The sequence below is a fragment of the Notothenia rossii genome, assembly GCF_949606895.1.
Source record: "Notothenia rossii genome assembly, chromosome: 5".
NCBI classification, from domain to species: Eukaryota; Metazoa; Chordata; class Actinopteri; order Perciformes; family Nototheniidae; genus Notothenia; species Notothenia rossii.
This window is the reverse complement of record NC_136903.1, coordinates 22,408,233-22,426,446: the sequence shown is the minus strand read 5'-3', so window position 1 is coordinate 22,426,446 and position 18,214 is coordinate 22,408,233. Positions and strand designations below refer to the sequence as shown.

The following is an 18,214-nucleotide window of genomic DNA, read 5'->3' as shown; positions in this document are numbered from 1 at the left end:
TGGGGCTGTGACCTAGGGGGTTACCAGTTTGCCACACACACACACACACACACACACACACACACACACACACACACACACACACACACACACACACACACACACACACACACACACACACACACACACACACACACACACACACACACACACACACACAGACAAAAAGAGGGCGGCAATAATACGAAATTTCACCAACAGCAGCGGAAACGTGAAACATAAGTGATATAAATGAAATCTTTTGAAGTGTGACGGTAACATTTTTCAGAATCAAAACATGTCTATGGCTCAACGACATGAAGGAAGCTATTCAATACAAAGCGGAGTGGAAATGTCGTGAAGCAACGTGATTCACCTGTAAATGAGTCCTGTGCCAAACATTGAAATGTCATGAGAATGGATGTGTGGGTAATAGAACGTTTCTAAGCAGGATTTGGTCTTGTATCTCCCTGCCCTCTCGAGCATGCCTGAAGCCACCCTGCTGGCTGGTACAGAGGTGTGTGTATGTGTGTGTGTGTGTGTGTGTGTGTGTGTGTGTGTGTGTGTGTGTGTGTGTGTGTGTGTGTGTGTGTGTGTGTGTGTGTGTGTGTGTGTGTGTGTGTGTGTGTGTGTGTGTGTGTGTGTGTGTGTGTGTGTGTGTGTGTGTGTGTGTGTGCGCGCGCGCGCGTGTGTGTGTGTGTGTGTGTGTGTGTGTGTGTGTGTGTGTGTGTGTGTGTGTGTGTGTGTGTGTGTGTGTGTGTGTGTGTGTGTTTGTGTGTGTATGTTTGCATGTGTGTGTGGGCCAATGGGGTTTTCCCACCTGCTGTTTGGAGGGAGGAAATGTGAGCGTGGAATGAGCATAGCTTTGATCATTTCTAATCTTCAAAAGAGAGGGGGGTACCTCAGCTTGTCGGCAGGGAAAGGCCAAATCCAGCATGTAGCGAGGAGGGGGAGTGTCGGAGCATGTCTGTGTGCAACAGCTTAACTACACACACTTCAAACTATTATTTATGTGCTTAAAGTGTTTGTGGCTGTGTTTTTTTGTTTAAGGAGGTGTAGAGGGATCCATTCTCCATAACATTTGATGGTCCGACAAACAGCTTTCTATTGCTAAAGTGCTTTTAGAACCCAGCATGTTCTATAAATTTCAGTTGGGAGCTGAAAGCGCCGGCCTCAGTCTTTGTTTCCCTGTGGATAATTTAATCGAGAAAGTCTCATTAAATACCACGCTGGTGGCGCCTTTGCTCAGACACATGCTGAGCCTGACCTTTCATTGCGAGAACAATTAACATCACTGGATGCTGGTTTAATCAGACCATTTTGAAAATCATCATCCTAATGGCTACCCATATATCATGGTTAAAGACCTTCACCAAGTTGTGGCCTGAAGTGTGGTGAGGTGGGCACTGGGTTAAATGAGCATTTGGATTCCGATAACACATATGTCAAAGCGACCGCAGAAGACAGAAAGTAGAGCTCCGCTCAAATAATCTGTTTGGCTCAGAAAGAGTGAAATGACCCTGAAGTGTTAAGTAACAGCCATGAAATAAGCTATTGTTATTCTCTAAATACTAAGGAAAGGTGCTCCATGGCTTCCTTTCTTATCTCCTTTAGTATAGGGAACACTGTCCCACAAATTCTCAGAAGCCTTTAAAGTGATGCAGCAACATCGTCAACAACATCCACTATCACTGTTCAATTGCACATTATACATCTGATAGCAGGTTATTTCAGTTATGGAATAATGGTGCTTAAATGGCAAGGCACCATTACAAAAAACATCCTTCTTAGGGGGTGTTATTCTTTTTTTAACAGGAATTTTTACTTTAATTGTACATTTTATGTTTATCACTGAGATAACTTGCTATTTGTTGAAAATAATGTTGACTGTAAAACAAAAACAAAAAAGTTTTTAGACTATTCGACAGCCTTGATGTCAAATCCAAGGGAGAGAAGGACGTTTTATTGACTCTCCACTCATTACTTCAGTCAGTCATTCACACAGCTTACCAAAGGAAAACATTTAGTGAAAACTAACGCAGTTTGAATAAATACATTATTGTTAAGAAACAAGCTGGTACTGTATTTTCTTCACAGTTAGCAGTTGGGGTTTGCATGCACATTGTTGTCATCTTTTTGCCCATAATCTGCCATGCGGGCCAAGATAATGGAGATAGAGTGGCCATGTTTGAAGTGAATAGATTCCTTTTTTAGAGACTGACCTTTGAAGATGCAGTGTTCTCAAGGGATAAAGTATGTGCCTGTGCTCATGCACAAGGAAGCACAAAGCAGATAGAAAGATGTTCAATATTTAGATGACCTCATAGGATCACATTGTGTATTTGGTATTCCACCCACAGGTAGAGATCGTAACTGAAACCTTCCAAGCCAACTTGGGACAGCTCCAGCTCTCACTTCTCAGTCCTCCTGAGCTCTCTGAGACCCTGCAGGGCAGGCATAGGGGTGGTTCAAATGGGAACACATCCATCTCAATCCTCTCCCTGCCAGCACTAATGGATGTCTGCCTGTTTTGGAGAGACAAAGAAATCATAGAAAGTCAGAATTCTAGACTCCTGTGGTGTATGTGGACAAGAGTGAAAAATACAAACACATTTAATCCCTTTGTGCCACCATGTGTATAATGCATGATTTGAATTCAACAACAGCCTCCTCTTAGCCTTGGAAGCAAAGCTCACTTCCCACCGTTGTCTCACAGCAGCCCTCATGTGTCAGTTTACTGCAATCAGTTAGGAGAACCAAATGTATTGTCATTCTGCTCCATCGTCCGCCCTTTGTAATAAGCCCCATGTCGAATTTCCTCTAAAATACAGGATGCATAAATAATTCTAACAATCTTGCTTACAGAAACGTTGTCGGAAATTAAATGAACTTGTTTAAAGGCTCCTTGATTGCCAAGCAACTTTATATATGCCTTGATATAAACATAAAAGAACATCTAACCCTAACCCAAGAGCAGAGACTGCTTTTTGCCTTTTTCATTCTTCTACCTTTCATGTCTTTCAAACAGCCCCTCAGTTCACACACTATTTATCATGCTTCCCGCTGCCCCTTTTTTTTTTACTGCAGTGAAATATTACTCCTGGAGACCACACTTTTGTTCTCTCCCGTAAGAAGGAGAAGCTAAATCACAAACATAACTGAGTGGAATATCTACTCTGCCAATTTGCCCCTCCAGTTTAGGAGAAATCCATCACAAATTGCAAGACTCCCTAGGTAAAACAAACACAAAATATCACCATTTCTCTTTCATTTCGTTTTTTATTTCTTCTCTTGTGGCCTATACTTATAGTGAACAGATGTATATTGGGAGTTTGTGGGCAATAGTACTAGCTCTACATAAATCCTATGAAACATAGTAGAGTATTGATTGCAGTCTCTTAGCAGCAGTGTTATGAGCAATGTTTGGATTTCTATCCAGAGAAAGTGTTGCTGCAGAGATAGAAAGTTCAGTCTCTCCCATAGCACATATGCCATAGTGTTGGTTCTATACCTGTACAGTAGGTGCCATGGAGAAAAAGGTGTAGCAACACCAAAAAGGTGAAAGACACATCAGCAGGGAACAGGAAACTGAGAGATGGTGTAAAGTAAGTTAACAAAGAGGAGGACAAACAGTTTTAATTGAATTCATTTTTGTAATTTTTCTTTGATAATGGGTGCTACACCAAAAAGCAACAAAATAAGTTACCATAGCTATGCGGATGACACACACATTTAAATAAGCATTTCACCAGGAGACTATTCTCCAGTTAAAACACTGAGTAAGTGCATTGAACAAATCAATGACTGGATGTGTCAGAACTTTCTCCAATTAAACAAAGATAAAACTGAGGTAATGGTTTTTGGAGCCAAGGCAGAATGTATAAAAGTCAGCGCTGAGCTTCAGTTTGCAATGTTCAAAACAACAGATAAAGCCAGAAAGCTAGGTGTAGTCATGGACTCAGAGCTTTCAACAGTCAAATTAAAACAGTTACTAAATCAGCTTACTATCACCTAAAGAACATATCTAGGATTAAAAGACTAATGTCACAGCAGGATTTGGAAAAACTTGTCCATGCTTTTATCTTCAGTAGACTCGACTACTGTAATGGTGTCTTCACAGGTCTCACAAAAAAATCTATTAGAAAGCTTCAGCTGATTCAGAACGCCGCTGCTCGAGTCCTCACTAACACTAAGAAAGTGGATCACATCACTCCAGTTCTGAAGTTTTTACACTGGCTTCCTGTGTGTCAAAGAATAGATTTCAAAATACTGCTTATGCTTTATAAAGTTTTGAATGGTTTAGGCCCAAAATACATTTCTGATCTACTGCTAAATTATGAACAATCCAGATCTCTCAGGGACTGGTCAGCTTTCTGTCCCCGGAGTCAGAACTAAACATGGTAAAACAGCGTTCACTTATTATCCTCCAAATATCTGGAACAAACTCCCAGAAACCTGCAGGTCCGCTGAAACTCTTACTACTTTTAAATCCAGGCTGAAGACTTATCTTTTTGTCGCTGCTTTTAATTGAAACTGAGCCGTTGTCTTCATCAGTAAAGTGGAACTTCTGTGTGAACTATTCATATCTTAAACTGCACTGTAACTTTTTATTCATATACTTTTTATTCATGTATTTTTTCTTTTAATGTTTCTTTTATTATCTTTTCTTTTTAATGACTGTTATTAAATGCGTTTGTCTGAATGTCTTTCATTTTTGTAAAGCACCTTGAATTGCCTTGTGTTGAAAAGTGCTATATAAATAAACTTGCATTGCCTTGACTTGCCTTACACAACTTCCAAGGTAAAACGTGTAAAGGGACAGAATTCTTCAAAATAACAAAAGAGTGCGTGTTCGGTTAAGGTCTAATTATCACTGAATCCAATTAGGAAGTGTTTTTCAAGCTGCTTGTCATCTTGATTAAGCAGTCACCACATGGAGTGTGCAGAAGGAACATTTTGTGCAGGCGGGAAAGTACAAGGACAGACACTAATACGACATGTCAGTAAATAACTAAATGGATAAAATCAAGTTCACTGCACAAATGTTACAGATATTGACATGTATTCCGAACAGTTTTCTTTGCCGGTCTGAATTGGGAGCTAATTTAGAATCTAATTGCTTGCAAGAAAGAAAACAGAAAATACAGAAATACTACAGCACTGGGAAACAACTCTACATTACACAAGTATGACTCTCTGCATTTGCATATAGCAGTTTTTGGATTCCTCCTGTTTTGTAAGAACAAATAAATATTATCTTCAATTTGCTGTTTCACACCCGAGGGTGTTAAGTTGTACAATAGATTGTTTCTTTCTGGCCTGAAAAGGGATATAAAGATCCTCCAGCACAATAGGTTCTGACATAGCTTTCCAAAATCTATTTCTATGACATCCTTTAAGCCCGCTTCTACGACTGCCAAAAACTCTACTCTTGGCAGGAACTCATGCAACCTTGAAGTTGAAAACTCAAACAACACCTGGTATGTTATACTTCATTAGTCCCTGTGAGGAAACTTGTCCTCTGTATTCGACCCATTAGGTAATAGTCGGCAGCTGTGTTTCAGCCCAGAGGAACCGAGTCAAGATCTAAGGCCAGTACATTAGTCAAGGGTAATGTTAGGTTCATTCCCAATATATTACATGTAAGTACTCTGGGTGGGAGGAAAGCGCCAAGGCCTCCCAGCTAAGGTTTGAAGCCAGGAGCTTCTTGCCACTGCTGAGCCACCCTACCATGTTTTGGCCTGTTGCCTTGATCAAATAGAATTCCTGTGCCGTCATTGGTCGTCTTAAAGACTGCCTCCCTTCCCCACTCACCTTGCAAGTGAGTGAAGTTGTGCCAGTACCCTAACTTAAAAGCAAGAAACAAAAACACTAACTCCTGCCTCGGTACATTCCACCAAGTTGTGCCACGCCTTTCCTTTAATAAATGAAAAGGCATCATTTAGAGTGTTTTATATATAAATGGTCAACTCGTTTCACTGCTTTCTCTCAGAGCAGTTTGATGAATGGGGCCACTGACACTAAACTACTAACTGAGAGAAAGCTATTTGTACAACAGCAGGCATTTAAGTCTTCCACTCTTGTGCATTTGAGTCTACAAATTATGCAAAGTGGTGGCATTTGAGCTCCCTGGCTGCATTAGAGGGAACGAGAAACAAATAAACGGAATGGATTCACGACACCCCTGCTGTAATATAAAGGTCAAGCCTGTATTGTAAAAATTGTTTTTTAAACTACTGGTTTATAGACTGTATATGGTGGCTACGGCAAAATACAAAAATAAAATGCGTTTTTATAGTGAATGGGGATCCCAATAAGACAGCAGTAAAAGTTGATGTTTGTCCCTGATAAAACTGCTAATGCTATCCATCTCATCAGACATGGAAGTGTGTGTCTAATCTCGTAACCTGGGGGCAGAACTTGAGGCCAAACGGCTTCACCCGTCCTCAACTCGGGCCAGGCCAGAGCAATTACTACTGCAGCTTCAAACACAGACCTGTGTCACCAACGCAATTAACAAGCTCAGGAGGAGCCTGGGCAACCAGAAAGCGACAGACAGTGTACACAGCATGAATGATGAGAGGCGAGAAAGGACAGGGAGTGAGGAAGAGATGGATGGGTGAAACACTAGTGGATCAAGTCAGGTTGCCAGGTTTTTGTGAGCCGTTAGTGCAGAGAGAAGTCAAACTCTGCAAACACAGAGGATGTAAAAGCAACATTATGATTTTTAGATGTCATACACATGCAGATATATTGTGTCAACCAAGAGATGACATACCCGTGTAGCTCTGGGCAGAGATTTTGAGTGAGCCTGCAAATGCTAAATTCTGCCTCCCACTTCTCCACATTGATCATTGTTGTGAGGATGATTCATCACAGCTGTGACACAGAGGGTATAATGTGCTACAGCTACCAGAAGAAACAGCCGTAGGTGTTATCTAGGCAGGATGTTCATTTTATTCAGAGGCACGTCCCATTATCAGTTAGAGGAAACCAAGCATCCCGGCTCCTTTCCACTGCATCCCGCCATCATGATCCCATCTTTATCACCTTGCCTTCCCATTGCAAGATTCATTTCTAAACTCCAATCCTCATTTTATATCTAAACCCCTAGTATTAGCCTGCTCATCTGCTGCTCTTTTCATCACAATATCCTCTCAGTCTCCTTCCCCTTCCTCCTCTAAAATTCCTTTACTTGTCCGAGTAGGATGCTCCGACAGGAAAAGATTGCGCAGAGGTTAGAGAGAGAAGCCCTGAGGTGTCTTTGCCGACTCCGGGATGTGAGAGTGATGGGAGCTGTCGAGGGGAGATGGATTCCCCGGCCATCTCGTCTCCACCCAGTCATTGTTCATAGGCTGGGGCTGCCAGACAGCTGTCTGTACCTGCTAACGTCTGACAGATGCATGCTGTCAGTCAGTCAGTCTGCAATGGTCCACAATCTGCATCTCACCTTCTCCCCATATGCATGTGTAGTGAGCCAAATATCGATGACTGAGAAGAGATTGATTTGTTCCTAGTTTGTGTTTCTCAACCTTTGGTGGAAGACATTAAAGGAAGCATGCTGGAAGTGCTAATACGATTTGGGACTGTAAAGACACAACACAAAAACCATAGAGACCACATTACAGCGTCAATAAATAACGTGATATGGGCAAAAATGCTAATGGCTGCTCAACAGCTACTACTTTGCATCCAAAATCCATAGTTAATACAATTGAAACCCTCATAGGGAATCAACATTTTTAAACTCCAAGATCTTTTACAACAGCATAAGTGATATCATGTATTGTGAACGTATTGTAATAGTCATGTCTGGTTTCAATGAGACTCCGAACCCAAAGCAAACAGGACACTTTTATAAATCCAGGGTAGATGACCTCGACTGATTTGTTTTTTTGTGCACTTGTGAATAGGCCAAGGGGAAAGATGAATACAAAAAGTACATTTGCTGTGAGAAAAGCAATACATTCCCTTGAATGGTACAAGGGGTTTTGAGTCTCTGCAAATAAACTGTCATTTTTCACAGGCGCACACACACATACATCTCAAGGCAATGTGTGGTCTGTTATTAGAGACATTTCCTACTGCTCTCCCAGTTCTTGCATGCTAATACAGAGAATCATTAGTTCATGGTGGGTTGGTGGGTGGTGGAGCTGCTCCATCACTGATGCAACAGACACCGATTGTCTTTTAAATGATGGCAGAGAGAAATAGGCTCCATTATAGGCGACAATCAAAGCCGCACATCCACTAGCAAGCGCGTCACGTAGCTAATTCAATCTCACAAGCCATGAAGCAATTAATTCATGTCGATACAAATGCACAAATAGTTTTTGTTAGCCCATCAGGAAAGTGCCGGTCTCAAGGCTGTGCTTTGTGTTTATTTGTGCCTCAGTGTGAACATGTTCAGTGAAGTGAACCTGGAAGAGCAGGTGTAATTGGGCGTGGAAAAAAGGGAACCTTGTGTTCTCCCTGGCTAAATTAGATCAGACAATCGTCTCCTCTCCCTTTCCTCGAGCAGACAACAGGCACATTGTCCCCCTTAGGTGTGTTATTATTTCTGTGATCAGGTCAGACTACACTGCAGAAGCGACACAGATGACGGGATAATGATAGTTCTCCATGACTAGCCTCCGTTTAAAAACACGGGGTAGAGTTTCTGGCTACGCTTCATCCCATCTAATTTAATCAATTAAGCTGAAGAAACATTATTAAAAAAAAAATGCCTCTAAAAAGGATTTGAGTGTGTGGTCAGATTCAGCCTCAGCTTAGTGAATGCTGAGGATCAATGCCTCATGTGGTAAATAATAAAGCCCATTATTTCTGCAAAGGGAAACTCATGAGAGAATGCAAACCCAGATGTGTTACCACTCTGAATGTCCACTGCGGCTAAATGAGTCAATATCTCAATGTGGAGGGATCAGACCTATGGATCAGACATGCTGAGAAAGCATTACTGGCTTGATAAAGCAGCTCTGGTAGGAAGCAGGTGTGAGCAACATCATGGAGCGAGTCTGGGGAGGTGAAGGAAGTTAACTGAGTGAGAGAAATGAGCAGCGGAGAGACAAAGGCTTTGTGATGCAGGCTGTGGGTTGATGGAAGTGGGTTCTGGCTTGTCTCTAGGAATGAAACCGGTCTGCATTTAAATTCATCTGTGGAGAAGCTGCTCCATCACCTCCTTTTGTTTCCAAAGCTAATGTTCCCAGTCCTTTCTGGGTGGGTTGCTGCTTTGCATTTTGATGAAGGAAGACTAGATATCCTCCCCTTCCTGAATCCCTTCTTTACTGCCGTTCATCTCTCTCTCTGTCTCCATCCATCGTCTGCTGCCTGCAAGCTTGTTTTTTATTAATATTAGTGTCCTGGATGACTGATGGTGTTTTGCAAGAGACAAATAATGCATAAATTGTTTCCTAAACTGAAAATATGAATGTCATCCTCCACATCCAATCCAAGAAACAGACTGTTTATTTATAGATTGAAGACAATAATAGACACATCAAAACAAGTGGAAACATCAAACAGTCAGATTTATGTTGGTAGTTATAAAGTTGGCGCTGCGGGAGTTATTTCAATATGCTGTTGACAAACCAACTTATCACTTCCGGTGGGTAAACAACTCTCAGTGCATCTTTGCACAGTGAAGTCATGATATCCCATATATTTAAGGCAACAAAATCAATCACATTCAAAACAAACTGCTGACACAGATAGACTTGCGGCGGTACATCATGAATGAGAGCCATGGCTGAGCGGGTCAAGGTGGAAAGTGCGTACACTCGCGTGGATTGCTATCTGTCATGTGCTGCAGATTGGCCAAGAGTAATGAGCCTTTACATTACAGTGTAAAGAAAGCTGATAATGCGTGAGTGCTATTTTGCAAAGTCAAATTAAAGTTCGATTTTCACCTAACAAAGACTCAGCAACATTCACCAATCAATACGTGTCAAAATGTCCCCCCGCTTTCTTTAATAGATCTGACAAACGCAAGGAAGTGTGCGCAAATCTACAAGCATAAAGAGTCAGCGGGTAGGGCAGAGGGTTAAGGGAGAGGAGGGGGGGGGGGGGGGGAACAGCATGATGGAAAGTGCAAGAGACATCATTGTATAACGAAAGCTTAAGACACTTTTTTTTTTAGTACAATAAAAAATATGACACCCAGAACAGCTTTGTAATATATTCTCTCGAAGGTGTAAGGCATATCGGCATACAAAAGTTCACTTTTCTTTGTCTGGGAGTGTCCAGAGTGTTTGTCGAAACAAATCATATTGTACATAAATGAAGTGCGAAGCGCACAGCGTCACAGAATTTCCTGTTTGTGACATCTGTCGGGCTTAACAGATGCCTCGCTCGGCTGCCTAGCCAGGCTCCTGTCTGAGTCAGCCAGGCTCACCAGTAAGCCAAGGATCTGACTGGCGGTGGAAATTGAGCTTGATGCTAATTGATTGCGCATAACTTGTGTGCTTTAATTTAAGAAAGTTAGTAACGAGTATGGTATTACAAAAGTTGGAGAGCAGAAAAATAGATGGCCATCCATATTTGTCACAGCAGCCCTCTTCAAGGTCAGCTCACTGCACGCAGGCACCATTTCATTTCAAACCTTTATTTATCCAGGTGTATCCCATTGAGATCATTGATCCCTTTTTCAAGGGAGACCTGCCATGAGGGGAGAGGGGAGAGGTGAGAGGGGTAAAAGGGAGATGGCTGACAGAGAGTGGGGGGGTTTAGAGGGGCCAGCCTGACAGCTCAAAGGGGCCGATGGCTGGCAGTAGCAGAGACTGAAGGACAGGTGGATGGTAGGAGTCAGGTCTGCTGGTATCAGGGTGCGTGGTCCATGGATGGTCCAGAATCATTGTCATCAAAGTCCCGGGGGTCCATGGGGTGTGCCCTTGGCTCTGGAAATCTGGAAAAAGACAGCAAAAACAGAACAGAAACAAATTAGATGACTGTAAACTGGTATACACACTTTCTGCGTCCTTAAAGGTCACCTATTATGCAAAATCCAATTTTTCATGTCTTTTAAAACATACTTTTTAGTTTTGGAGAGAGCTTATATAAAGGGTTTAGGAGATTACGTTAATTACTAACAGGAATATTATTTGTTTGAAATGAATAGAAAGACAGCCAATTAGCGTTGAACTTCTCCCAAACAACGTAATGTTGAGTGTGGCCTGTTTAATGCAAATGCATGGATGATTCAAACCCTCAGTTCTAGTAGAAAGTCCGAGTGAAACCATGTGCAGAGCGCGCGTATGTACAAGCTTTACGTCCTTGAACTTCTTTCTTCTCCTTAGCACAAACACAGAAATACCACCCACACACACCCTCCCTCCATGTGCACATATTATGGAAATATAACAAACCTTTGTGAAATGTAATCAGCTTCAATCAAGCTACGCCTTAAGTAGAAATCATCCATTCTGTCGGTTTTATATTAGCAGCACTGCGGTGACAGAGACAAAGTGATAGCTAAATTGCAGGGACCTGTAGCGATCGGAGCCTGGCTGAAAGATTCAATTTCACAGTCTACACTAATCATATGCTCTAATTGGACAGAGTCGTCAGGGTGATAGAGCACTGTTCCCAGACGCAAAACTCTGGAACTTCTCTCATTCCTCGCCTACATTCTTCTTATTATGATTTCCCCCATATGTCTATCTATTTTCAAAAGGGTCAGCAAGTTTTCCTGTACAAATACTCTTTAATTTAAAGAGATTCAATGTACCTTATCTAACCAATCCTTTCTGAAACAATCATTTCTTATGACCTTGCCCAGCTCAGTTGGTATTTATATTTGTGAATTTATTTGTCATCTATCTCAGAAAAAATCAACACAGATTACTCCAATCTTGATTTCCTGACCCTCTCCAGATGTTTACTCCAATGGCAGGAAGACTGATTGTGCATTTTCTTGGTTTATGATCGATAACTGCCAACTTCTATGTCAAAACTGATAACATTGATTCAGAAAGGAAGCTGTAATGGGATGCAGAAAACAGATTACCTGCGTGAACCCACAAGGTCATATATTCAGTTTAGCAGCTGCATGTGTATGTACCCGCCACAACGCAGTCTCTCTAGTTATTACATTTAGATAGAGAGTGATAACCAATAAAGCAAAAGGTAATTGGTATGACAAGCGAAATGATCTCTCACACAAATGCTTACACAACACAGTAAGTGAAATAAATGAATCCTTCTTCAGAACAAGCACTGTGAGCATGAACAAAAAAATATCCAAACACATAGACGTTACTGTAGCGGGGGGGGGGGAAGAGGAGACAGCAAGTAAGGGCAGAACAGTTAGTCGTACAGAATACTCAATCTATTTATGTGGGAATTTGAATGTTTTGTTTCAGTTTTAATGTGCAGTGTCCAGAGGGAACAGAAACATTTTCACCTGCATTCAGGTTCATGGCCTAACAGGGGCCACTCCACTGATTGCAAAAATATGCCATATTCTATAGAGGTCTATGAAAAAATGACTTCTCACTTCATTAAATATCTCATTACTGAACATTTTGCTAACCATTTTATGGTCTCAATTGCTTGTAGAAAGTTGTGATTTCCATTTAGTAGATGGTCTAATTTAGAGTAAAATATATGGAAAAGAAACATTGCTTTAGGGCGGGCTACATTGTGATTGACAGGTCATCACCACCTTATTGTCACCTTTTTCGTAATTCAAATGTAACCGTTTCAGTGTGTTTCAGTTCATTAAAGTTAGTTGTTAGATTTCAGTCACAAATCCTTCTTATTCAGCGTACGTATCTCAATAAGTTCCAAACTTGAGGCTTCAACTTGGTGATCCGCGAACCACTGTGTGACATCTACTTCTTTTATACAGTCTTAAGTTCCGAGCTAGTGATGGAAAAAAAACCTAGTCACCATTGTTAGTTTATGATGTTTCTGTACAGATAAATATAAAGGGGGTAAGGCATAGGTGTAATATGTGAAGCCTTTAAGGCAAATCAAATGAGATAGGACTGCATGCTAAATATGGAGCAGCTAACACACTACGTTTATCTCTATACAAATTAAATAAAAGTTGAACGTTGTAAGCGACAGAGATGCATTGAATTACTCATGAGTTTTCAGTGCTGATAAACTAAGCCTCATCTAACCATGCATATTTGAATCTGCTTCACCGCAGCAAGTTTTGCTGAACAACCATTATACTTACTATCTCTTGCGTAGTGCAATATCTCAATTAAGAGTGAAACACTGTGCTGTTCCGCCTCCGTACACCTGCCCATACTGTATGCAGTGGGTTATAGGCTGAAATGTATTTTTCTCAGCACTGCTCCCTGAGTATTTCTGTCTGACACACTTCTGTTGGCAGAAACAAAGGGCTGCTTCCTTTCCCTTCCTGCATTTCCTCCAGGAGCACAGACACAAACTCACAACAGGGCATCTCATCAAAGAGCAGCCTCACATGTGAGCACGCATGCAAACACACACGTGAACACCTATAGGCGGAGTGAATTGTCGATGTTTCAAAATAAAAATAAACTTAGAAATTCCGTTGTTGAATTTATAATCATGTTGTGGGTTCAACAAGGCGGCAACAACACACACACACACACACACACACACACACACATGCCAAAAATGTGCACACACACACACACACACACACACACACACACACACACACACACACACACACACACACACACACACACACACACACACACACACACACACACACACACACACACACACACACACACACACACACACACACACACACACACACACACACACACACACACACACACACACACACACACACACACACACACACCAAAAATGTGCACACATGCCAGCTTGGCTGCTGTAAAGTTATACCATCTCGCTTAAGTATACATCCGAGACATTAAATATTCAGAAGGGCTGTTCCCATTCAAAATATTGGCAACGTTTCTGTACCACACCAATTCTACTCAGTATTTAAATTGTCTAGAGCATCACACAGGCTGTTCCTTCTTTATAGTCAGCACAAAACATAAAAAGGCGGCATTGAGTTAAGCCCCCCGCTCACACACAGCCCCCTCCTTTCTGACATGGTGTTTGGGGTAAAAACTGTTGGCAGACTTATTTGTGTGAGGCAATTTCATCTTGCATCTCCACTCAACCAAAACAACCGCCCCCTGCTCTTCTTAAAAAAAAAGAAGTAATTACAAATATATTTATATGGCAAAAAGTGAGGCCTCCACTTTGGAGGCAAATGAACTATTTATATTCAAACGGTCCTTGCTAAGCCTTAGGACACACACGGATGTAATAACTTATTTATTCCGCCTGCAGGAAAAAGGTCATTACATGAGAGAGTGAAAGAGAATGGTTGTTGGAGAGGAAAGACAGAGAGAAGCTTCAACATGCAACACCATTTCAGTGGTTCTGTGATGAATTCCCTTGCTTTCTTCTCTTTTTTTCTGTCTGTTAATTTCCCCCTGGCCTAAGTTAAAGATCACTTTGTTGTGTGTGAGTGTGTGTGTGCCCTGACGATTGGGTTCTTTCCGCCCATGACTTATTCATACGCTTTAATGCAGTCGATTAATTATTGATCAGGGCCGATCATTGCCTCCTACCCTTGGCGTGACCATATCCTGCAGACAGAGGGCCAGGGGCCGGCTGCAGAGCTCTTTGTCTGAGCTCCACTCTCAGTGCTGAGTGGGTGATGGATGGACAACAGGCGTGGTGTGTGGACATTTGGAACACTGTGTGTGTTTCTATGAGCAATATAAGATTTTTTTTTAAATAGGAATGATAGATAGAACAAAGATAATAATGATAGATAGAACAAAGATAATCTTGCTAATGTCCCCTCTCTGAATCCAACAAGTGTTGCCAATAGCCCCAAATTGAACCCATCGCTCATGGGAGAAAACCTCAGGCGCACCACGAAAAAAAACTAAACACAGAAGGAGGGAGCGTGCGGGACGTTCCCTAGACTTTGACTTTTTTCTCTCCCATTCTGTTCGGTTTTGGCCTCACCCGTGTGCAGCTCTCAGGGAGATGGAGGAGGAAGGGAGGGGTCTTTGCCCTGATTAAGTTTGAATTCCCTGCTCTTGGCAGAGAAGCTGCAGGACTCCTAAGTCATCATCCGGAAACACTCCCATCACGCTGTGGCAGCATGGCCAGCTCCATCCAGTCTCATTGCCATATGAATAATCATACTGCAGTAGCTTTGGACATGCTGAAGGGGTTTGAGGTGTGTGTACAAAGATGGAGGGATGGAAGAAAAAGGAGGAGCTGAAAAACAAACTGGGGGTTGCTGATAGGAAAGCGAGGTTCTTCTTGATTAAGCAAAGAGGCTGAGTGAGGCGGTGTACATAGTGCTGGTGGCAATCATTCTCAGGGGAAAGTAACTATTGCGATTTGCATTTCCAAACAGAGGTGATGCCATCGAAGCGTACTCCATCACATCAGAGGGCAGGGCACATTTCTCAAGACCTGGAGGCCTATGAGGTTGGGTGTAATGAGAGAGGGTCCCTAATGGTTATTGATAGAGCCAAGGAGGACAGACTCTTACCCTTACTCTGTAGTGAAGCAGTGCACTTTGCCTCGACTTAATGAAGTAAATCTTCTGCAGGATAATTTAACACCACAAACAAGCTTTGTGACAAGAAATGTCTGAGATGTGGAAAAAAAGATCAAATACATGAATGAAAGGGGGAAGTAAGGATAGTGGTGCAATAATGACTTGATAAAGAGGTGAGGAAAGAAAAACAGATGTTGATGTACCAAATAACACAACGCTTTGAGGCTCCATTCAGAGTGATGCAATTCAATATCTACACAACATTCATATGCTGTGAAGCTTCTGTTTGCAGTTGATATAATTCAGTTTAAACCTGGTAGTTCTGCACAACTAAGATAATATTATTAGTATTCTATTATTGTCTTTGTAGAATCAGATTACAATAATTGCTATATGATTGCTCCTTCATGTACAATATCAAATCTGAAGCCCAAAATGCTTCTTTTATTTAAAAGATCAATACATAAATTCCAATAAAACAAATATTGTAATACAATCCGCATTTGTTTTTCCTTTAGCCTTCAAAAGAAACATGTGTTTTACTGCTTTAAAAACACTGTTGATATATTTTAACTAAATCATTCAATTTAATAAAAAAGACTAGCTATTTCAATTCAATTGAACACTTTATTCAAAGGTAAGCTTGTTTGTTTGGGGTTTCCTTTATTTAGGACAATTACATCATTAGAAATTCACAAAACCTCAATAGAAAAACAAATACAAAATGTATGATTGCAGACCTATGTAAAATACTATAAAAAAATACATTCTATTCTGTCCTGGAAAGGTTGACGACCCTCTCTCTTGCCATCTTGACTGCCAACTTCCCTGGTTATGGCTAGAAAGGATCCGTCTTGTGTATAACTCTCGCGAGAGTTTGCAAGTCACGTGGCTGAATGTTTACGTTTGGCAGGCAGCCTTTCAGTTACGATCGTTAACATCAGTGGGCCACAGCAAATGATTGTGAGAAGTTAAACCATCTATTAATGATGTCAATGACAGGGAGTGTGATTGTTGAAATAGGGTGTTAGCGGTCTTGCTGTTCAAAGAAGAATGACAACACTGTAGATCACCAACACTATGGTTTATTTTCTATTCACAGGCAAGTCAACGTTGTCGCAGTAAAAGTCCCAACTAAGATGGCTCCTGGTGCAATAAAATGTTCCCTTTCAGTGTTTTACTTTTATCCTGCTGCATTAATGTGTATGTTGCATGTTACTGCTGTAGATGTGTTTCCGAGCCGCTCCAACGAGAGTTACAACGAGAACGTGACGTCATATTTACACAAGACGGATCCTTTCTAGCCATAACCAACTTCACTCCTCTCTCTATACATTGTTGCTCCTTCCTTTCATCTGACAGCTACATCTAGAGGTGTGTAATTTAGAAATAGCCCCTGCACACCTTTCATTAAGAGCAAGCCTGTGATCTTCCCAACACTTTGCTCTGCGATGATCCTGCCAGCTAAGACTTGAGATATACGTTTGTATCCTAATGAGAAGAAATGTGAACGGAAAACTGAGGGGGGCAAAGGAGTGACATGGAGAGGTAGAGGAAGACTTAAGGAAGGAATAGAGAATTCATCAGAGCTTTCATGAAGGTGAGGATCAGAGAACAAAAGGGAGGAGAGCCAGAGAGCTGGCAGGAAGTGACAGCATCTAGATGCGAGTGTGTTGGCTCACAGGCAAGGAAGAGAGAGGAGATGTGTTAGTGTGGGAGACAGTTTCTATTAAAGTTCCATTGTCACAGTTTACACACCCGTAACTATCATCAGACAAGGTGCTCTTCTCTCATGCTCTAATACAATGAGGAAGGAACACCGTCATTAGTCTTGTTAAGATGCGGCACTAATTTAAAGAACTTTCACACAAGGTAACAAAGGAGACAATGTAGGGCTGTCGTCAGCTTTTTCACTATGTTAATGACACTGTAAGACATCAAATGACAAACTATTTTACCATGCCAAATATAATTGCAAAAGAACAAAAGAGCAGATTTTCAAATGAATGATGAACTCAGCAGTAACTTGTAATTGAATCTTCTAATAAAAGAAACATGTTATAACAAACGAGAGAAGCCTTTTACAGTTGAATACAATCTGCATATTGTAGACATTTCGGTTGGTTTCAATAAGTATGTAGAGTGCTGAAAGTCTTCGTTAATACAAATCATTTGATATTTAAACAACTGATGAAAATAGTCATTGTGATTCCTTGAGCCGCAACAGTTGTTTCTCTTGAAGAGCTTTGAACAAACGGAATTTTATTTTAAAGCCAGTGTTGGGAAGTGTTGGTTTTGAGAAGAAAAGCTGTCTCCTGTGGTACCACAGAAGTTTGTTCTAGCCCCCCCCGCCCCATATATACAGAGTATTTTATTTACATTAAAGGTGACCTATCATGCAGAATGTACTTTAGTACGTCTTTTATACATGAATATGTGTCTCCGGTGTTCCAGGGAACTCACCAAGTGTCAGAAAACAACAACCCTCTCTATTTTCCTCCATACCCAAATCTCTAAAAAAGGGGCTGCAACGGATCTGATACAGACTGATCCAGATTTGAACACGTCTGTGACGTCACAGAAGTGGCGCTACGGCTATTGGGCCAACTCCACCAATCAGGAGGAGACAGCCACGGACATTGCTGTTCGAAAGCACTGGAGACGCTGTAGTACATATGCCAGGCCTGTAGA

General features: G+C 41.5%; 1 protein-coding gene across 6 annotated transcripts in view; it reads right to left on the bottom strand.

Moving 5' to 3' along the window:
• Positions 1 to 9,426: 9,426 nt before the first annotated feature.
• The window catches only part of trim44 (tripartite motif containing 44), a 46,775-nt gene continuing 37,987 nt past the window's right edge, over positions 9,427 to 18,214 (bottom strand). For all 6 annotated transcript variants that reach the window (XM_079679974.1, XM_079679973.1, XM_079679971.1 and 3 more), the window contains one exon: positions 9,427 to 10,879. In XM_079679974.1, the coding sequence (XP_079536100.1) occupies positions 10,835 to 10,879 (45 nt within the window). In that variant the 3' untranslated portion in view covers positions 9,427 to 10,834. The remainder of the gene's footprint in view (positions 10,880 to 18,214) is intronic.